Raw genomic sequence first — 22740 nt, 5'->3', positions numbered from 1 at the left:
TAAATCATTTTAAAAAGAACTTTCTTTCTAAGCAGTCTTGCTTCATGGATGAGCAGATAGCTACCTGCCACCCTGTGTACTGTAAGCCCCTGCCACCTCACCTCAGCTGGACAGCTGACCATGAGGAAGGAAGCCAGGAAGGCTGCCTCCCTTTCCCTCCCCAGCACCAGCTTGAGTCTGGCCTTCAGAAACATCTGGCTTTGTTTTCCTTTTTTTTTTTTTAACATCTAAAATTTTATTTATTATTGGAATATGGTTGCTTTACAATGTTGTGTTAGTTTCTGTTGTACAACAAAATGAGTCGGCTATATGTACACATATACCCCCTCCCTCTTGGACCTCCCTCTCACCCCGCCCCATCCCACCCCTCTAGGTCATCACAGAGCACAGAGCTGAGCTCCCTGTGCTATGCAGTGGCTTCCCACTAGCTGCCTGTTTTATACATGTGGTGTATACATGTCAGGGCTACTCTCTCAATTCATCCCAACCTGTCCGTCCCCTCCTGTGTCCATAAGCCCATTCTCTGCCTCTGGCTCTCTATTTCTGCCCTGCAAATAGCTTCACTAGTACCATTTTTCTAGATTCCGCATATATGCGTTAAGATATGATATTTATTTTTCTCTTCCTGACTTACTCCACTCCATAGGACAGTCTCTAGGAGAGTCCTCTGGCTTTCGACAGCTGCTGATACTCAATTCTCAGTCCCTCAGACCAGAGACAGGGCTCCCAGAGGCCCCTTCCCCAGCCCCTTGCACCCCCTCCACCGCAAGCTGCCAGTTCACCCTTCTGTTCGTTCCAATACTGTGTGGCCTGGCATCTGTCCCCATTGCTGCTGTTCTAGTTCAGGTCCTGGGACCATTCTCCCACAAGCATCCTGCATCTCTCTTCCTTAGAGATAGCACCTAAACCCTGAATAACCGACTGGCTAGAAATACAGGTGAAGTGGCCCGCTGGCTGGAGGGACGTGCATACGGCCATAACAGCAGCCAAGACCCACTGCATCTCCTAGGAAGCTGGCTACGGACGGCATGGTGAGCTCTGGAGAACTTGCAGAGTACCTTCAGGGCAGAAACCAAAGGGCCTGCAGTGCTGGCAGCTGGGGGTGGTAGTGGCGCTTGGCCGTAGATAAAGGGGAAATCGGAGGCCCTGGGCATCAGGCCAGGTTCTCAGCACACATTATCACCTCAACCCCAGGTGTGAAATGGATCACCTCCACTTAACTGAGGAAGTGGAGGCAAGCACCGTGGTTTGCCCAAGGTCACCAGCCAGGAGATAGCTCAGCTGAGCCAGGACTGGGGGCTGCCCCAGGCTGGAATGTAAGTGCTTCAGATGACTGGAGCATTCCCTCTGTGCTTGTAAACCTCCCCATTGACAGCTGGCCCGTACAACCACTTTGCCTGACTGACTAGTAGAAAGTGTTCACTAAGGGAAAGTAAAACTTCCACCTGGCAATTCTGAGTCATCACCCCACCTGACTTCAGGCAGCCAAATAAATGAGACTTTGCTGAACTTTGGACGTGGGAGATGAGGGAAGAGGGACTACACACAGAAATGAAGACAAAGGACAAGGGAAAGCTGGAGGGAAGCACAGAGAGGGAGACAGAAGGAAAAGCACACAGGGACACAGAGACTGAGAGGAAGTGCAATTCATTGTGAAAGAACAAAACCCACACAGGGAGAGAATGGGTGAGCCAGGGGCTCCAGGAAGATGCTAAGAAAGAAGGATGTTTTAGATGCTTTGTTGTGTCCAGCTCTTTGTAAGCCCATGGACTGTAGTTTACTGTAGCCCACCAGGCTCCTCTGTTCATGGGATTCTCCAGGCAAGAATACTGAAGTGGGTTGCCATTCCCTTCTCCAGGGGGATCTTCCCGATCCAGTGATCGGACCTAGGTCTCCTCCATTGTAGGCAGATTCTTTATCATCTGAGCAACCAGAGAAGGCCAGATACTAAAAAATTTATCTATTTGACTGTGCCAAATCTTCCTTATGGCACAGAGTATCTTTTTTTTTTTTTTTTTCCAGCTGTGGCACGTGGGATCTAGTTCCCTGAATGAGGGATGGAACTCAGGCCCCTTGCATTGAGAGCGTGGAGTCTTAACCATTGGACCACCAAGGGAGTTCCCAAAATAGGTGACTTCTTGGCCTGTATGGGTTGCTGTGGACTTGGGAGCAAAAGTGTGATGACTGTCCAGCCCTGAGCCACTTCAGCAGCTCAGGGCAACATCAAAGGAACAACTGCCCATCTTGTGGGTAGATGCACTGCCGCATAGCAAGAAACTGGCTGGTCCCTCCCCAAAGGATGCTCAGGACTGACCTCCCATCCTCTGCTGGCTGCCATCACCCGACCCCAGCCCCATCCCTGGATGTCAACGCTTGGGCTGGGCTGCCCACGGGTGTGCACGAGAGACAGGATGCCTGGTTGAGAGTGGCTGGCCTGGTATAGCTGAGCCTGAAGCTCTGCCCTGATGATGGCCCTCAGGACCCAGGGTGAGGCTGTTTCCCATCACTGCATCCTCAATGGGGAGTGGGGCTGCCTCTGGCTTGGCTGCTCTGAGGAGCTTACCTCTTGGTTCTTGGAGTAGGAAAAATACCATCTCCCCTTCTCTCTGGTTCTTTGATCTTGCTCTTTTTCTTTCAGCTGCACTATGGCTCAGCGATAAAGAACCTGCCTGGCAATGCCAGAGATGCAGGAGATTCTGGTTCAATCCCTGGGTCGGGAAAATCCCCTAGAGGAGGAAATGGCAACCCACTCTAGTATTCTTGTCTGGGAAATCCCATGGACAGAGGAGCCTAGGGGGCTACAGTCCATGAGGTCACAAGAGTTAGACATGACTTAGCAACTAAACCATCATGAAACATGTAGGATCTTAATTCCCTAACCAGGGATGGAACCCATGCCCTCTACATTGGAGGGCAAAGTCTTACCCACCGGACCACCAAGGAAGTCACCTAATCTTGTTATTTCCATTGTTCTCTGTCTCTTGTCTCCTTTTGAACCTCCACACCTCTCTGTCCCTTTCTCCCTGTGTCTCTCTTGCTGCCTCTCTCCTATCTACCTGTCCAAGTTCCTCCGCCCCTTCTCCCAGTCTCTGTCCACATGGCAAGTGAGATCACTTGGCCACAGCTTCATCACCAGCCACAGAAACCAGCCCACATATAGAGCCCCTTTCTTCCCTGAGTTGCTCAGGCTCCTCTTGCTCAGGCCGGTGACTGGCTGCTTCCAGGGTTAGGGGCTCCTCTTTCTTTCTCTACCCTGCCCAGGAAGCCCAGACACATGTCCTCAGGCCCTGACACACTCTCCCCTCCCTAAACTCCTTTCTGCTTGGTTTGGGTGTATGGGGACAGACTTTCTTGATGCCAGAGAATTATGATCTGCGACAGGGGCCTGGGCTTAGGCAGGAATGGGGGACCCACTGGCCTGCTTTGGTTCCAGATCCTGGGGTCTAGGCCTTGTTTGGGCCAGCCAAACTCCCTGGAGCTCTGTAACCACCATAGAGAACCAGAGAGTGCTCTACCGCCAGTGACCGCCTGAGGATCTCACAGGCTTGTAGTCCAGAAGGCAGATGGGGTGTCTCTGGGCATTCTGGGTAAATGCTATCAATATCCATCTTTTCTAGGGATGACCAGCAACCCTGGTTCTGCTTATCCTCCCTCTCGCCTCCTGCCTATCCCAACTGGCTGGGAGGGCTTCCGCACCTCCACAGGATGTAGAACATGGGGAAACCACTGACAGGTGCGATGACCAAACATCCCAGTTGACCTGGGACTATAGATCACAACAAACTGTGGAAAATTCTTCAAGAGATGGGAATACCAGACCACCTTACCAGGCTCCTGAGAACTCTGTATGCAGGTCAAGAAGCAACAGTTAGAACCAGACAGGGAACAACAGACTGGTTCCAAATTGGGAAGAGTACATCAAGGCTGTATATTGTCACCCTGCTTATTTAACTTATATGCAGAGTACATCATGAGAAACGCTGGGCTGGAAGAAGCACAAGCTGGAATCAAGATTGCCGGGAGAAACAGCAATAACCTCAGATATGCAGATTACACCATCCTTCTGGCTGAAAGTGAAGAGGAACTAAAAAGCCTCTTGATGAAGGTGAAAGTGGAGAGTGAAGAAATTGGCTTAAAACTCAACATTAAAAAAACTAAGATCATGGCATCCGGTCCCATCACTTCACAGCAAATACAAGGGGAAACAGTGGAAATAGTGACAGACTTTACTTTCTTGGGTTCCAAAATCACTGCAGATGGTAACTGCAGCCATGAAATTAAAAGACACTTGCTCTTTGAAAGAAAAGCTATGACCAACCTAGACAGCATATTAAAAAGCAGAGATATTACTTTGCCAACAAAGGTCCGTCTAGTCAAAGCTAAGGTTTTTCCAGTGGTCATGTATGGATGTGAGAGTTGGACTATAAAGAAAGCTGAGCACCGAAGAATTGATGCTTTTGAACTGTGGTGTTGGAGAAGACTCTTGAGAATCCCTTGGACTGTAAGGAGATCAAACCAGTCCACCCTAAAGGAGATTAGTCCTGACTATTCATTGGAAAGACTGATGCTAAAGCTGAAACTCCAATACTTTGACCACCTGATGAGAAGAACTGACTCACTGGAAAAGACTCTGATGCTGGGAAAGATTGAAAGCAGGAGGAGAAGGGGACAACAGAGGATGAGTTGGTTGGATGGCATCACCGACTCAATGGATATGAATTTGAGCAAGCTCTGGGAGTTGCTGATGGACAGGGAAGTCTGGCATGCTGCAGTCCATGGGGTCACAGAGAGTTGGACATGACTGAGTGACTGAACTGAACTGAGGCGCTTCTGCAAGCAGCGGACTCTGGAGCTAAAACCAAGACAGTCCTGAGCACACCAGGACCCCTGGTCATCCTACAAAAGGTGGAGCAGGTGGAAGTCTCAACAGTGGGGTCCATGCTTGACTGTGCGGCTCAGAACCAGGGACTCTGGGCAGCCTCTGCCTCTCCCCCTGGTAAGTGGAAAGTGAAAGCGTTAGTTGCTCAGTCGTGTCCAACTCTGTGACCGCATGGACCGTAGGCCTGCCAGGTTCCTTTACCTATGGGATTCTCCAGGCAAGAATACTGGAGTGGGTTGCTGTTCCCTTATCCAGGGAATCTTCCTGACCCAGGGATTGAACCTGGGTCTCCTGCATTGCAGGCGGATTCTTTACCATCTGAGCCAGCTGGGAAGCTTCCTGGCAAGTGGGCATGACACTGACACCTGCTTTGGTCAACTATGCATGAGTGGTCTCAATCATGCAAAATCAAGGTCTCTCCACCTTTAACTCTCTACCTGAGTGATTTCTCATTTGTGAATTCAGCCTATATCTTTTGTCCACACTGTAAACCCAGACACTGTCCATCTCATGGTAGTAATCAGTGACAAACATGGAAGCCCACGATGCCTAGTGCTTTCTGCCAGGCACGGGCACTTCTCACACTCAGGTCTTAACGGATCTCTTTCCTGCTCCCTCTGGACTGTCAGGTGCGCTAGCCCTTGCTGCTGCTGCTGCTAAGTCACTTCAGTCGTGTCTGCCCCTAAGCTTCTCCATCAAAGCCATTATCCTCTTGTAATGACTTTTTATTGTCTTTCCTATCACAGTAAATCCCCTACATACAAACTAGTCCTGTTCCAAGAGCACGATCGTAAGTTCAATTTGTTCATGAGTCCAACAAAATTACTTTAAGTACCCAACTAACATGATCGGCTACATGGTACTGTACTGTAATAGGTGTAGAATACTTTTCTCACAAGCAATACATAAAAAGCAAACACAAAATTTAAAGAAAACAGTTTTAGTCTTAACAATGCAGTACCTTGGAAAGCACAGTAGTACCAGCTACATCACCGCTGCTTTTACGCTTGCTTCCGGACATCCTGGGCTTGCAGAAAAGACACTGCGCTATTGTACTCTACATAGTACTGGACAGTAAAGTGCACACAAGCACAACCGTTTGGAGAGGATGCGCGCACGTGACAAGGTACGCCAGACACATGAACTAACTCATTGACTGGACATGCAAACACACGTTTACATCTTTGAAAGTTCACAACTTGATGGTTGGTATGTAGGGGACTTGCTGTACAGCACAGAGTCCCGATCTGGGCCTCCCAATAGAGATACCTGAGAACCTAAGCCGACACGGATGCTCGAGCCCTGTTTTCAGGCACGTTAAACCAGAACGTGGGAGCAGGGAACAGGGAAGGCATAGGTTTCAGGCACTGATATTTATCAAAGCTCTCCTGTTGGTCCCAGTGTTCACCCAGTGCTGCGAACCCCTAAGAGGGAGCAGTGTATGCAGAAGAAGCACCTCTTTCCCCTACTCATCCCCCCACGTTCTCCTGGAGCCCCCCGTCCTGGAGCAGCCATAGAGGCATGCCATCCATCCAGGAATTTTCAGTTATTTGGAACAGTGACAGGGAGAGATTAAATTAATGAGCAGTGTGTGTTGAACTCGAAGTACCAACAACAAAGGAGGAGGCAGAAATGTCTCAGAGAGAAGTGGAAATGAGAGACCATGGAACTAAAGTTGGGGGTGGGGGAGGACAGGGCAGAGAGAGACGGTTCTGGTCCAGGCCTTGGAGACCGGGACACAGGTTTGCTCCGTGGGTTCCGTTAATTACCACAGTAACCATTCCAAGAGCAGTCCTTTTTGCTTAAGCTGCTTTGAATGGGCTCCTGCTCCTTTCAAACAAATAATTCCTGACCAAGAATGTCCCCAGAGCCTGGCACCGTGCCTCTGCCTGGGTTTGGAATGGTTTGGAATGGCCTTCGTTTGCTGAATGGGTGGCTGAATTTGTGTCACCGTGGCACGGGAGCCCAGATCATTAATTAATCAGTGCACAGCAAATGCCACAAAGCAGGTGGCATTGTATTTACTTCTCAGGCAGGTGAGTTGTCTGGAAGGGTGTGGGCCATGGCTTTCCATTAATGAGACTTATGTCTCTTTAGGGAGAGGAGGCCCGCTCACTTCATAAAGGCACTGAGTGTCGTACAATGAAGGGACTTCTTCTCTTAAATATGTTTAACGATGCATGTTGTTTAAAAATATTTATTTATTTGGCTGCATCAGTTCTTAGTTGTGGCATGTGGGATAGAGTTCCCTGACCAGGGACTGAAATCCAGGCTCCGGCATTGGAAGTGCAGCGTCTTAGCCACTGGAGCACCAGGGAAGTCCCTGAAGGAACTTCTTCCAGAACTTATCCCACCAGGGAACACTTTTCATTTTTTGGAAGATCTATCAACATTCCATGAAGCTAGTGTTCCAGGACTCCGGGACCTGTGGCACATGCTAGGCTTTCGAGTCACTTGGGTTTAAATTTATTATATATTATTTAGCCTTGGTGTCTTCAATATATCTCTTCATTTCTGTAGACCTGTTTTCTCTTTCACAAAAAGGGGAGGATATCACAAATCTCACAGGGTTGTGCAAAACATATGATGCTGTGAAAGCTCCTGGTTCATAGAAGTGCTTGATAATGGTTTTTAAACCACTCAAATCATTTGCCATGTCCAAGTGATGGGTCTAAACAACCTGTGTCCTCAGTCACTCAGTCATGTCTGACTCTTCTGACCCCATGGACAGTAGCCCGCCAGGCTCCTCTGTCCATGGGATTTCTCAGGCAAGAATACTGGGAGGGGGTTGCCATTTTCTCCTCCAGGGGATCTTCCCAACCTATGGAAGAGTTTCCTGCATTGGCAGGAGGAATTTTACCACTGAGCCACCTGGGAAGCCCCATCAAAACAACTAGTTAGCGGCCAATTACTAGAAAAACCACACACTTGTGCATATACATGCTGGGTACAAATTGTGCCCTCCTAACATTCATGTCCATCAGAATCTGTGACTAAGAACTTATTTGCAAATATGTGTTATGTAAAAAAAAACTGGTACAAAGGAACTGATTGACAAAACAGAAATAGAGTCACAGATGTAGAAAACAAACTTATGGTTACAACAGGGAAAGGTGAGGGAGGGAAATATTGGGAGTTTGGGATTGATATATACTCACTACTCTGTCTAAAATAGATGACTATTGAGAACCTGCTGTATAGCACAGGGAACTCTGCTCAATACTCTGTAATGGCCTATATGGGAAAAGAATCTAAAAAGGGGGATATATGTATATGTACAGCTGATTCACGTTGCTGTACATCTGAAACAAACATAACATTGTAAATCAACTCTACTCCAATAAAATTTTTTTTTAAAAGACCTTATTTGACAATAGGATCTTTACAGATGTAAGCAAAGGAAGATGAAGTCATACTGGATAACAATAAGAGGCTTTAATAAAAAGAGAGAAATCTGGACAGACACACAGGGAAGGAAGTCATGTGAAGAGGGAGGCAGAGACTGGAGAGACGAATCTACACATCAAGGACCACCAAGGACTGCTGGCAGCCATCAGGAGCCAGCAGAAGAAAGGAAAGGCTCTTCCTGAGACTGCAGAGGGACCATGGCCCCGTAGGCATCTTGGTCTTAGACCTCTAGCCTCTGGAGCTATGAGGGAATACACTGCTGTTGTTGTAAACTAACCCTCCTCAAATAAGCAAGGCATATGCACACGTACACACACAAGAGGCATGGGAGAGGCTTAGAAACTGACGTGTCAGAGCTGTACTAAGATCAAAGGATTACTCTCAATCAGCCATTTGGGGCGTTGTTTCCAACACCTTCAGCTCCTGCTTCTTCCTTTCTGATATTCAGTGGGTCACCAAGTTCTCTGCTTTGGATATCTCTGGCACTGTGCATTCTCCCATCCTCACCGCTGTGCCTGCTTCCAAGGTTCCTCATCTCCCAACTGGGTAAACCATTCCCTCTGGTCTCCCTGCCCCTGGTCTTATCCTCTCTGAGTCATGCTCCTTGACCAGAAACCAGACCCATTGTCCTGTCTGGGCCTCTGCTCGCTGTCTCCTCCAAGAGGGAGTTGGGCTGGGGTCAGCGGCAGGATGGAGGCCATCGCTCTTGGCCAGCCCCGCCCCTTCCTCTTGGTAGGTCCACTCCAGTGGTCTAGCTAGGCATCATCAGCTTCTCCCCCACGGGCCCTGGCCCCTCCCTCCTGGTCCATCTTTGGGACCATGGTCCCAGTTGGCCCTGTGCCTCAGTCAGCCCTCTCTCCCGGATGCTGCGGAGGTCCCAGGGCAAACAGGACTGTGCTAGAGTGGACCTGAAGGGGCCTGATCAGCATATGTGTGTGTGTGTGTGTGTGTGTGTGTGTGCAGTGCTCTGCCTGAAGTCCATCTCTCCTTCAATAAGGGGCCACCCACTCAGGCTCCCCATCATCTGAGGTCCCTTTCCACCACTCACTGTTGAGATCCCAGGGGAAGTCCGTCTGCTCTCTGGCTTTTGCAGAAGAGGTCCTGCTGACTCAGGCCAGGCCCCTCAGGGCTTGCACATTGCCCTGTCTCACCGTGTCTGTAGCACAGTGAATGGCTCTTCAGGCTGCTTCCTCCCTGCCCTGGCTGTACCACCCTTGTGTCTGGGACATACAGAGGGGTGTCCCGGGGTACCCTGTGTTCCAAATGGTCCTACTCAATAGAAGTACTGGCCTCGACCAGTCCCACTGGTACTCTCACACCAACCCAGAAAGGACCCTGCCTACTCACACCCTCCACCTCACTTGACATGACTCCACTTGGAGGCTGGAAGCCACTTTATGACCTTCTTCCTACCTGCTCTCCCACCTACCCTGCTCTGAGTGGCCTCATTTCACTGACCTCTGCCTCTGAGTTCTCAAGTCATGGTCCTCCTAGGGCCTGGTTACCACACCAGAAAGATTATATATACAAAGATATATAGATACATGACCATATATATGCATGTCTGTATAATTATACAAAGGGTAACATACTGCAAACACTATTCTACATGTGTTTTTCTGACTATATTGTGGAGATAATTCTCTATAAGTATATTTACTGTCCTCACCTTTTTATTAGCTGCATAGTATTCCACCGTGTGGATGTGCTGCAGTTTATTTGGCTAATCTCCTCTTGAGGGACATTTGGGTAATTTGTAGTCTTTTTTCTTACAAACAGACCTGAAATTAGTAAACATCCTTATGCACAGGTCACTTCTAACTGGGTTTTTGACAGAAGGTGAAAGACAGACCTATCCAGACTGGAGTTTTTTTCCTTCTTTCAGCAAAGCAAAAATTCCTTCTATGCAGCTGTAAAAAAGGATGAAGACGATCAATATAGAGAACTATCTCCACAATATACTGAGAAAAATGTGTAGAATAGTGCTTGCAGTATGTTGCCATTTGCATAATTATACAGATATGCATATACATGGCCATACATCTATATACCTTTGCATATATTTGCATGTATAATCTCTCTGGAAGAACGCATAAGCAACTGGTAACATTAAAATCCTCTGTGGAGAACTGGATTGCCAGGGTTAGCAGTGGGAAGCAGCATTTTCACTGTTTACGTCTTTGTAACTTCTGAATGTCAAACAATGGGAGTATATTACCAATTCTAAAATTTTAAAAGTCAGTGGCTGTTTGAGAGTGCCTAACTGACCATCCACTTCCCAGGTTCTCCAAGCTGCCCCCTGTATTGTCCAGTCACCAGGACACTATCTTTTGGACCTGAGCATTGTAGCCTCATGGAGTGTGATCTTCAGTGAGCACGCTCAGCCTGCCCTGAGAGCCAGTGGGAGCCACTGATGGGGGGTGAACCTCTGTTTCTGCAGTGATTCTGCCCCTGAGGTCCTCATCACTCCCTAGTAGTCTCCCATACGTAAGCCCCTGGGTACACAAGTGCTCCTACTGGATGAATTGCACTGTGACTTTCTGGGAGGCAATGGGTGTTCCATAATTGGCTGGTTTCCCTTTGTGCCCAGACTACCAGGAAGCTCTCAGATGTAATTACACGCCTGCCTCTCCTCACCTGTGCCCACACTGTATGGGCTCTCCATACAGAACACCAGTCCTTCCCCCAAGCTCCCCAAAGCCTGTGGATCTGTCAGAGAGGTGAGGGGAGTCCAAGCGACAACCAGTGTAGCTGGAAGGCAGGGAAGACCCACTGTTGAAGAAAGTGTAGATGCGCAGCAGCAGGCTAGGGGTAAGGTTAACGGGCACACGGAGAGTGCTGCATGATTGACTAGTGCTTCCAAGCTATTTCACTAATTCCTTGAGTTTGGCTAAGAGTCTAAGAGGCAATTCCACAAAGCTGGTTATATTTCACTCATATATTCTGACAGAGGAAAAGTCAATCAAGTCTGTCTGAATTTCCAGACGTGTTTTTGGAATGCCAGCTACAGCGGCTAAAAATTCATTCATTCACACTTCTAAAATTAATTTCATTTTAAGGTCTCAGTTAGATTTTTCAATTTGAAAAATAAATCAAAATTCAACTGGGAATTATCTTCTTGAAAATAATTCTCTCTCTTTTTCAGGGGAAAGGAACTGCATTACCCTTGCTCGTTTAGTAAGACGTGGTCTTTAACTATAAATTGCTGAATTTAACAATAGAGGCCTGGATGTCCTCTGATCTTAACAACCCAGAACCAGGAGGCCTGACATTTATTAACAGCAAGGGCTCGGGGTCTTGCATGACACAGACACTCAGGTGTTTGTGGAGAGATGAGCTCCATCTATCTAAGCTTCATCCGAGCAAGGATGAGCTCTTCCCCACGTACAACTGCAGGAACAGCAGGGTTACCTTGGTGTTGCATGAAACGCTAGGCATGGAAAGGACTTTGTAAGCCGTCAGCTGCAAAGGTGCTCTATCTGAGCGGTGGCTGGAGGAGAAGGTATGGAGACCACCTGGAGCTTTCACGGGCTCACTACCAAGCCTGGGAGGTAGGAAGATCCAGAGGTTGTGCAGTCCAGGGCATGTGGGAACCAGGGATGGTTTCAGGGGCACAATGCAGGGTGACGCATAATAGAGAGGGTGGAATCTTCAGTGTTCTCACACTCCCCAAATTCAGGCCTTTGTGACCGCTCCATTTGACAGCCTTCTCCAACCTGACCTCCTGCCTCCTGATGGGTTTTCCTCCTGTCTCTCCTCCCCCTGCCTCGATCTTGCCAGCCTGGAGCTGACAGCAGTCCATTCTGGCATTGAGACCTGTGCCAGCTCCTCACTGTGCTCTGTAACCTGCACATGGGCTTTAGGGGCCAGCTCTGCCTCCCCCGCAAGCCGCATTCACCGTCCTACTTGCCCCTTTCTGGGTGGAGTCTCCCCAGTGCCCCCAGGCTGGGAAGAGATGCCCCTGTAGGTGTGAGCACACATTGCTGGGCACAATCTCTGCTTCCTGTCATTACACCCGTCACGATGGCGCTTCTGCTTTCCTCTCAGCTACTCATGAGTGTGTGTGTGGTGACTAGATCTGCATTTTGGAAAGTGCTCTGCTGCAGAGAGGCACATAAGTGCCGGGACACAGTGAATGTATGGAGACGGTTCTCCCAACACCTCTAGAGCCCTGCTTTCATGGTAGGTCTGCACGTCCCTACTGCCTCTGAACTGAAGCCACGTGACCTGCCTTGTCACCCTGAACTGTGGCCAGAGCGGTCCACTTCTGGGTGTGGGGGGAAGCTTTAAGAGCCAGGGAGAGATTGGCCACATACCCGCCCTTGGTGGAGGTGACCGGGGAGGCAGGTGTCAGGATGAATCTATGTCAGGCTGTGTCCCTGAGCGGTCACAGTGAGCAGTGCCCTCCTGCCAAAGCCCAAGCAGGAAATAAGCCTCTGTTGTGTTCCTGGAAATTGGGGGCTTGTTTGTTACTGCAGCATGACGTCACCCATGCTGACTAGTATCCTCGTTAGGAGGCCTGCACCTAAGTCCAGACAGGATGATGGTGGCCTGGACTAGAGCCTTGGAGGAAGAGAGCAACCAGAGAGGATGGTCTGCGAGAGATTTAGGAGATGAAATCCACAGGGCTGGGTGATGGCGTGGCCACCATGGATGAAGGAAGCTCCTGCAGCCACTTTCCCTCTTTCAGGGGTATGCTCACTCAGACCTTCTCAGAAACCCATAGGTTCTCTGAGTTAAGATTTACCATCCTATTTTTATATCCAGGGTCAAGGGTCTGTGTTGGCTCACTTCAAACCTTCCAGAGACGCAGGGGATCTGGGTCCTTGCTTTGTGGAGGAAGTGCCTGTCATAACCATGAAAGGTGAAGCCACAATTAAAGCAAAAGTGTTAGATGCTCAGTCGTGACTGACTCTTTGTGACCCCATGGACTGCAGCCCGCCAGGCTCCTCTGACCATGGGATTCTCCAGGCACGAATACTGGAGTGGGTTGCCATTTCTTTCTGCAAGGGGATCTTCCCAACCCAGGGATTGAACCTGGGTCTCCTATGTTGCAGGCAGATTCTTTACGGTCTGAGCCACCAGGGAAGCCACAATAGTTATAATGTATTGATTGGACCTACTGTGCTATTGAGGGGGGTGGGGGGGGGGAACTTCTCAGTGACTCAGTGGTAAGGAATCCATCTGCAATGCAGGAGACCCGGGTTCAATCCTTGGATAAGGAAGATTCCCTGCAGAAGGAAATGGCAACCCACTCCAGCATCCTTGTCTGAAAAATCCCATAGACAGAGGAGCCTGGTGGGCTACAGTCCATGGGGCCACAAAGAGTCAGACATGATTGAGCAACTAAACAACAGCAACTGTACTATGCGAGGGCTTTACAAACAGCACCCACTATGACACTCAGAACAAGCAGCGGGGCAGGCTGAGTTACAGACTCCATCTCACGGAAGGGGACGCTGAGGCTCGGAGAGCTCGCAGACCTTCCCAAGCTGGGAGCTGGCAGAGCCAGAATCCAAAGTCACTCCATGTGGCTTTTACCCAGTTCCACGTCACTGCTGGGGGTGGACAAACCCCTCAGTGAATGAGCCGGGAGTTGAAGCCATGTGCTTGGGGGCTGCGCCTTCCTCTCCAAGCTGGGGAGGGGATGGGCTGCGGGGGTGTCCGAGGCTCACAGCTGCTCCCAGCACGACAGGTGCCCTCCCAGAGGCGTCTAGGCGTTGGCAGTGTTCTGGGCCCCCCTCAAGTGCACGCGTCACCGACTCTCCTGCATAAACACCAGGGGGCTGAGTCCTGTTCTTGGCTCCGTGCATGCAGGCGCTGGCTCCAGGCTCCCACAGATGCCAGAGAGCCCGTGGGGTAAGGATGCCTGCCTTGGGGGGCTTATCCCCAACTCCTGGGACTTGAGGTGCAAGTCTCCCACCCAAGCAGAAACAAAAGCTGCTTCCCAGATGTCACCAGAAAGACAGCACCATCCTTTTGCTTGCTGTTAACTCTCTCTCTCTCTCTCTCATTCTTTATTTCTCTTGGCAGAGGATACTAAACTCAAGCAGTCCCTCAGCCCCAGTCTCTGTGCTGTGCTTGTGGTTGGGAAGCGCAGGTTTTAGAGTCACATGGACCTGCGTTCGGGCTTCCCTGGTGGCTCAGCTGTAAAGAATCCACCTGCAATGCAGGAGACTTGGGTTCAATTCCTGATCGGCAAGATCACTTGGAAGAGGGTGTGGCAACCCACTCTAGTATTCTTGCCTGAGAAATACAATGGACAGAGGAACCTGGCAGGCTACAGTGCATGGGGTCACAAAGAATTGGACACAACTGCACACATGCACAGACTTGGGTTCACAGGCTAGCTTTGCCAAGTATGTGCTCTGTAATCTTGGACAAGTTACTGACCATCTCTGAGCCTCAGTTTTGTCACCTCAAAAAAGGTTATCAGGGATAACCTCATGGGGCTGTCAGGATGATGAGGGGAAGGGACTGGATGTAAGACGTGCCCTCCAGCCTTTACATTCTACAGGGAGAAGGAAGACCCTTCACAAACCACCAGCTAAATACATCAAGTAAGCCTAGCCTGATAAGCCATGTGGATGATGGACAGAGGGCTGTGTAAGCCTGCGATGGGGGACCTGGGGCTCCTCTAGCTCCCACAGGGTGGGGGTGGGGGGCTCAGGAGATGACTTTTAGGTTAAGACCTAAAAGGAGGTCTTTGAAGGAGGAGAAGTTGGTCACTAAACCTGGGGGCAGAGGGGGGGGGGATCATTCCAGGCATAGGGAGCAGCTTCTGCAGAGGCCTTGAGATGGGCAAGAGGAGGCAGGGTTAGGTGAGGAAGGAGGGGCAGGGGAGGGTGGGGCAGGGTTGGCAGGGCAGGTAGAGGCTGGAGGCTGCTGGGTGCTCTGGGTGATGCTGGAGAACCTGCATTTTTTTCCCAAAGGCGATGGAAGACAGTGACATGCTCAGGGACCTAGAACATGGTCAGGTTTATCCTCTAGAAGCTCAGTCCCAAGGATTGCCATGTGGCCAGGGACTGGTGTGGGGCAAGGAGGGACCATGTGAGCGAGTCCAACATATCAAGCCTGACACTGTGAGCTCCTGACCCAAGGCAGGGGTGGGAAGAGAGTCTGGACTCCTGAGCATGGAGAGTTCTGGTACTTCATGTTTACGGAGCGCTCTACTCCATGGCGAGCTTTAAAGACGGGGAATCAATTCCATTTTTTTCTGTATCCACAGGACCGGGTATCGGCCTGACACCGAGAGCCAAATTGTGTACTGCACAAATAAATGTCCCAACTACAGTGTCACTAGGGCTTCCCCACTGGCTAAACTCATAAAGAACCCACCTGCCAGTGCCAGAGGTGCAGGAGACTCAGCTTCGATCCCTGGGTCAGGAAGATTCCTGGAGGAGGAAATGGCAACTCACTCCAGATTCTTGCCTGGTAAATCTCATGGACAAAGCCTGATGGGCTGTAATTCATGGGGTTGCAAAAGAGTTGGACACAACCGAATACACACACACACACACACACACACACAAGGTGTAATTATTGAGGCTCTTCAACCTCGTGTCAGTGCTAGAAATATTTGGGAGCTAGGGTGGGGACATGAGTCCCCTCCACAGTGAACTCTGGGGCCCCACGTCTCCTGGCCTGGCCCTGGTCTGAAACCGGAGAAGGGGACCGCCCTGCTGGTCCTTCCAGAGGTGCAAGTATGGCAGGCTGAGCTGCTGGCCCCGCATGTGTGTGTGTGTGTGTGCGCGTGGGTAACATCCCTGTGTCTGAGGGGTGTTGCTTTTAGAGTAAGCTTATTTCCCTGCATCCAGGTTTCTGCTTTTCTGATTGGCCAAGAGGCAGGATGAGCTACAGCAATTGGAGGGCAGGCTTTGTGGTGAAGACAGCGCCGCTGCAGAGAAAGCCAGAGAGCATTTCAGCCACTACCTTGCTCAGTGGTGCGGATGAGATTGTTTCCTCATCTGCAAAGTGGGAATGCTCATGGACTTACGGTTGTCTTTAACATGGAGACACCAGGCCACCCAGAAATGAGGACCAGGAGAGGGCCTTCATCTGGTCTCCAGGGAAAGGCACCCACGGGTGGACAACAGGTACTGTGGGCCCCCAGCTTCTGGACCCTCTGCCTACATCAGTGCTGAGGTTCTGGATGAAGGGATCAGGAAGGGCCTGGGGTCTATATTTTGACCCTCCCTGGTTGGGTGATAAGGAAGTCCTGGGGTTGGTTTGGTCAAGTCCATGCCTGAGAAGTTGGGGTTGGAAGCTCTGTTTCAGAGAGCTGGGAATGACAGTAGAAAAAGCCAGTGTGGGGTGACTCCATGCCAAAGCAGAGCAACAACACCCAGGGTTGGGACTTCCCTGGTGGTCCAGGGGTTAAGACTTCACCTTCCAATGCAAAGAATATGGGTTCGATCCCTGGTTGGGGAACTAAGATTCCCACATGCCTTGTGGCCATAAGACCAAAATATAAAACAGAAGCAGTATTGGAACAAATTCAATGAAGACTTTAAAAATGGTCCACATAAAAAAAAAAACCTTAAAAAAAGAACACTTAGGGTCAATTTCTGAACCCAAATTTTACGTTCAGAGCCTCTTGGTCTTCAGTGTGTGGGCCATAGGGTCAGAGGCAAGGGGGTCAGGACTGAGCAAGCAGGGCTCAGGCAAGTGTATAGGGAGTGCTTGCAACTGCCGGTTGGCAGGGGAGCATGGCTGAGCCCCTGTGACTTTATGAGGCTTTGGGATCCGAAGTCAGGGCTCCAAGATGTTAGGGCTGCACCAGAAGCAGTCAGACCAGTACAGAAGCAGCGAGAGGACAGTGCATCATGTTAGGGTGGCCTGGACTCCCAGAGCCCCTGCATATCCTACTGGAGCATCTTCACAGACTATACAGCTCTAACACATCTTTATCTGTGTTCATCTTCCTGGGGGGTTGGGGACTATGACACCCAAGCTTCCCGGGCCTACGGCACAGCTCAGGGCCTGACTGCTGTACAGTCAGTCTCGAAGACATGGAGTGTGGAATTAACAAGGATACATCAATAAGTTCAGCTTCATAAGTACCTTCTGAGCACCTACTGTGTGTTTCATTCCTCACGCATCCCTGCCACTGGGGTAGTTTCCAGCCAAGACTTGGTTTTTATTTCTAGAGAAACTAACCCTGATTCTCCCAGGTGGACGTGCTGCCTGCTTGCTGCTGCTGCTAAGTTGTGTCTGACTCTGTGCAACACCATAGATGGCAGCCCACCAGGCTCCTCTGTCCCTGAGATTCTCCAGGCAAGAATACTGGAGTGGGTTGCTAATTCCTGCTCCAGTGCATGAAAGTGAAAAGTGAAAGTGAAGTTGCTCAGTCGTGTCCAACTCTTCAAGATGCCATGGACTGTAGCCTACTAGGCCCCTCCATCCATGGGATTTTCCAGGCAAGAGTACTGGAATGGGGTGCCATGTCCTCTGCTGCCTGCTTAGACCTGGATAAAAATGACATTCTGCTAAAATCGAGTCTTCACTAGATACTGGCCAGTCCAGTCAAACTGATAGCCTTTTTGTGGTCCCTCACATGTGGGTTCTCTGCCACATCCCCAGCTGGTTTTGAATTAAGGTTTCCTGTGGTTTGCAAGGCAAATCTAGTCACAGAATGGCTTGGAGCTGGGCCTCTCATGCTGGTGCACTGTAGGTGTCACAGGGACTACAATTCAAGGAGAAACACTGATTTGCTGCTGGCACGATCAATTTTACTCAAAGATTTAGGAAACAAAAAGCTATAAATTTTTATAGACACATGCAGTGCAAAGGAGCAGCCAAACTTGGCCTGGAGTCAAATGGACCATCTATAGAATGTGTAAGACAAAGCACACGTCTTTAACAGAAATCTGCACCTGAGCTGGACAGTACCAGATGGCCACCTACTATTCTCAACCCTCTTCTGGTTCTCCTGTGCCAGGAAGGCTACTCTCACGACCATACTGGAGGATCTCTTGACCATTGCTCTTCTGGGAAAATGGCTTGGACCACCTGAGGACACCACCAATTGGCTTTGCACTCCTATCCCTCCCATAATCCACTGCTGCTGCTGCTGCTGCTGCTAAGTCGCTTCAGTCGTGTCCGACTCTGTGCAACCCCATAGACGGCAGCCCACTAGGCTCCTCTGTCCCTGGGATTCTCCAGGCAAGAATACTGGAGTGTGTTGCTAGCACGATTCAACACCTGAGCCCAAAGGTGAATGATTTAGAATCAATGTAAGAGGGCATTTTTAGGAATTCTTAGACACTGGATGAATTCTAGGTCTTAATTCTGCCACTGAATCTGAATCAGGTAGTAATTCTCTTCCCAATCTGCTCTCCAGGTTTCCCTGTCTGTAAAATGGGAGGAGTGGGTCGTAGGATCTCTTTGAGGTTCTTTTCAGCTTCAACATTTTATGTTAGGCCTCTACTCCCTGGTAGGAAGCTAATTAAGATTAACTAATCAGACTTTCGGAGAAGGCAATGGCACCCCACTCCAGTACTCTTGCCTGGAAAATCCCATGGATGGAGGAGCCTGGTAGGCTGCAGTCCATGGGGTTGCTGAGAGTCCGACACGACTGAGCGACTTCACTTTCACTTTCTACTCCCTGGTCAGGTTGGGTATCATTCAGATTCAAACTAAAACATCAAACTAAAATGGACCGTGAGCATCCTTGCATACACATTATACGTGTTCTCAAAACCCCAGAAAGATAGGTGTTATTACCTCCACTTTGTAGATTACAAAAGAGAGGCTCAGAGAAGTTTAGTGTGTTAACAGGTCACACAGGAAGTTGCAGAGCTGTGAATCATCTCAGGCCTGTTTCTGGTCCAGGGGGCTGAGAACAGACACTGTGAGCCCAATAGCAGCTCAGTTTCCTCCAGCCCTTTTTCGCTGCCTGCCTGGGAGCTCAGCTTTGTGCTCTGGTATAAGAGGTTGAGGATGGGCGCCAGCTGGGGCTCTAGGCCATGGGTGGACTTTGGCCGGCAAGTGTTGGTACTATTCTGGAAGGCCAGCAAAGAGCAGGTTGTCAAGGGCTGAGAGAGCATCTCTGGCCCAGGCTGAGTTTGCCTCTCCCAGGGGAGTCTTCCAGGCCCCATTTTTGCCTTGAGCTTAAGGAGCTGCCCATTCTTTGCATCACTTTGCCATCTGAGGGCCTCTACCTACCAGGTGGCACATCATTCTCAGAGATCCATCCTCAAATATTCCTGTCCACCTTTCCCAGCCTCCCAATTCATCTCCCAACACCTATGGGCTGTGGGCAGGAGAGGAAGAGACATGCTGCAGGGTTTGAGCTCAGATCTCTATCTTGGACCATCAGGAGGGCAACTTCAAGGATGCTTTTATTTAATTCAATTCAATCACTGCCAGTCTGCTTGCAGTAATGGCTTTCGAGCCCTTAGTTCTCTTCTCAGAACCTTAAGGTGGCCTTAACTCCTGAGATGACACTGGGCAAGCAAATTTCTCTCTTTTGGCCTCCGGTCTCCATCCAGGCAGTAACCAGCTGGTTAGGTCCCGCTGGATCGCAGGTCCCTCGCAGCGGTGACATTTTAGCATCCGTTATCTTTGACTTTACCTTCCCAGAGGCATCGGGATGGATGCCTTTGGAGAGCGCAGCAAGCATAAAAATCGCTCTCTGGCTGTCTGCGGCTCTCACTTGGTGGCCGCAGGTCCTACTCCATCCCCCCACGCCAAAGGCTCACCTCCACGGCTCCCCGATCCCTGGTCCACCCAGGCCTGGGCTTTCAGCCTCGCAACTCCGGAAACCCCAGGGCAGCGCTAGAGGCGCGACTGCGGCGGCGGCGGCGGAGGCGCAGGGGGCGGGGGTGAGAGATGCGCCCACTTGTCCCGCGGCCTCCGCAGCGGCCCCGGCCCCAGATCCGGCCCCAGCGCGTCAGAAGGGTCCTTGGAACCCTTTGGTTTGTTGCTTGGGCGTGGAGACGGCTGGGAGTTCACCACCGGTCGATGGCGCGGAATCGACCCCGGCGCGTAGTCCCTAACTTGGCTCGTCTTCGCTCCCGCCGCGGTGAGGTAGGGGCCGCGGCGCTCGGACGCCTCGGTCTCACCCTTTCCGTGCCTAAGCGCGGGGAAATTCAGCTACCTGGTCCGGGGCTCTCCGGGGTGGTGGGCACACCATTTTTGGCTGGATGTGCTTCTACATTCATTGTTTCTGTCTGTCCTGAGGCACCCCATCTCTCTCCAAACCGCGTCTCCCTCCGCATCTCCGCGTCTCGCCCGCTCTGTGCCCGCCTCCTGCCGAGCTCGCCGGGTGCAGGACAGCCGCAGCCCAAACCCGCTCCCTGCCTGCAGTCCCGGGCCCCTCTGGCCACCGCGGGTTACAGCCCGCTTAGGCCAACCCTCCCATCTCTCCGAGGGCGCCGAAAGTAGAGGGACTAAAGTTCGGGCGCCTTCGGCCGGGGAAAGGCCCGGAGCCCCAAGGGCCGCGGCCCCGGCGCTGGCCTCACCTGTTTCTCCAGCGGCTCCTTGGCCGAGAGCGTAGGCTTGGGGGAGGGCGCGCGGTCGCAGACGCAGCCCTCCAGCAGGTAGAGCCCCGAGGGCCGCGAGCTCGAGTCGCTCTCGAAGTAGAAGAGCAGGTTCTGCAGCAGCGCGAACCACTTGGTTTGCCATTTTGTGTTGTCCGAACTCCGCTTGCTCAGGTAGCCTTTGCGCGTTCCGTCCTTGCGCGCCAGCAGCCCCAGGGACGCGACGTGGCCATCGTTCAGCCGGATCCCCTTCTGCATGGTGCTCGGAGGCCAGCTCGACTCCACGCGCTTACATCTTCTCCGCGCGGAACCCGGCAGCCGCGGTCCGTGAGCGCTGCGCGCTGCCTCTCTCTGGCGCTCGCTCCTTCGCGCTCTCCCCTCCCCTCCCCCCACCAAATCTCTACAGTCCAGGTTCTGGCGCCGAGCCGCGGCTGCTGGAATCCAGATGTACCATTCCCCTCCAGAACCTTTTCTCAACTCCGCAGAGCCCCCGGGCCCTGGAGATGCCTCCCGACCCTCCCCAGGCGCCGGGCAAACGGAGGAACTGGCGAGCTGCGCGCTGGCGAGGGGCAGGCGGAGTCATGTGACGCTGATCCCTCGAAGAGCCCGTTTCAGCAGCGCGGACAGGGACACACGCACGCAGCCCGCCGAGGCGCAGAGCCGCGCGCAGGCTGCACCTTGGCACCTCCTCCTTCTCCCCGGACACACGCGCACACGCACAAACACAAATCCTGTCCTCCCTCCCCCGATCTCCCCTTCTCCTCTTTGGGTGTTAACAAATCAGATCAATTTTCGTTTAACCCAAGGAACACCAGAGGCTCGCCATCCTGGGAGCGGGCGTCTTTGCGCCCCGCCGCAGCGCACTGTAGACCTGGGGTTAAGTACCATTTGTCATTTTCTCCTCCAGAGGCTTCCTCCTGGTACTTTATTTTTCTTTTCCGAGGTTGATGGAGGAAGGTGGATGGCGAAATGAATCTGAAAGAGCTTTCAGTTCTAATATTTGCGTAACCGACCAGGTCACATCATTTCAGCATCCAACCCTACTTCTGGTGGCTTCCCCAGCGACCTGAGGACAATACAGGCGGAGATATGGAGGGGGGACGTGAGCATTTAATTTGAGTGTTGCCATAATTACCGGCGCCACCCCTGCGCCCCGAGGTCTGGCTAGCGAGCGGCTGCTGGCAGTTTTCTGCAAATACCCTCCAAAGCCTGAAGGCGGGCTTCAAACGCAGGCGCCAGGGACCATGGGAGCCTTCAAATAGCTGCGCTGGCGCAATGATACCTTAATGATAGATTTTCCGTTCTTATTTTTAGCTCGCATTCGCCTACACAGTTACACGGCATTTATCCGGGAACGTCACAGCGCCCGCCTGCTGCACCGGGAGGGCGCGCCGGCCGCGGGGCAGCCGGCGCGCTGGAGCTGGAATCGCTCACCGTCGTCTGCCGCAGAGGGTACTGGCCGGGCTAAGGCCGGGAGCGGCGCCCCCCAGCCCGGCCTGGCCTGTTTGTAGCGAGGACAGGCGGGAGCGTAGCCTTCGGGAGGAAGGAAGGAAGGGCACCATTTTTCAGTACAGAATCTGCTGGCACCCCACCCCCCTCCCTCGCACGCTCAACACACAGACACATCCACATACCACACACACACACACACCCCACACCCACTCACCCTCTCACCCTGGTCTGGAGCGAGGGAAGGGCCTGGGAATAAGCTCTGGGAAGGCCCCGGGAAATCCACGGAGAGATATCCGACCGTGCCTAAATTGGAACAGCCCCGGTCCTGGGCACAATGGCGAAAGCCTGCCTTTTTAAGATGGGGACCATTCCGAGGGAGGAACTGACCGAGTTAGCCTTACTCTTGCCTCTCAGTTCCCACGCTCGGGCTTGGGAACTCTTAAGGATTTTTCTTCACGAATAATGAAAGCAAAGAAGGGTGATGGCTAAAACTCTTCATTTAGCTCGATTTTTCCAAGA

At 51.4% G+C, this 22740-nt stretch overlaps 1 protein-coding gene across 2 annotated transcripts in view; it reads right to left on the bottom strand.

Annotated features, from left to right (window-relative positions):
• Positions 1-22016, bottom strand: part of RASGRF1 (Ras protein specific guanine nucleotide releasing factor 1) — a 102865-nt gene extending 80849 nt beyond the window's left edge. For both annotated transcript variants that reach the window (XM_086364248.1, XM_086364251.1), the window contains exon 1: positions 20752-22016. In XM_086364248.1, the coding sequence (XP_086220374.1) occupies positions 20752-21027 (276 nt within the window). In that variant the 5' untranslated portion in view covers positions 21028-22016. The remainder of the gene's footprint in view (positions 1-20751) is intronic.
• Positions 22017-22740: the final 724 nt, after the last annotated feature.

The sequence above is a fragment of the Bos grunniens genome, chromosome 21 (assembly GCF_055505025.1).
Source record: "Bos grunniens cultivar Pamir isolate PY7600 chromosome 21, Bosgru_T2T1.0, whole genome shotgun sequence".
Taxonomy (NCBI): domain Eukaryota; kingdom Metazoa; phylum Chordata; class Mammalia; order Artiodactyla; family Bovidae; genus Bos; species Bos grunniens.
This window is presented reverse-complemented; position numbering and strand designations above follow the sequence as displayed.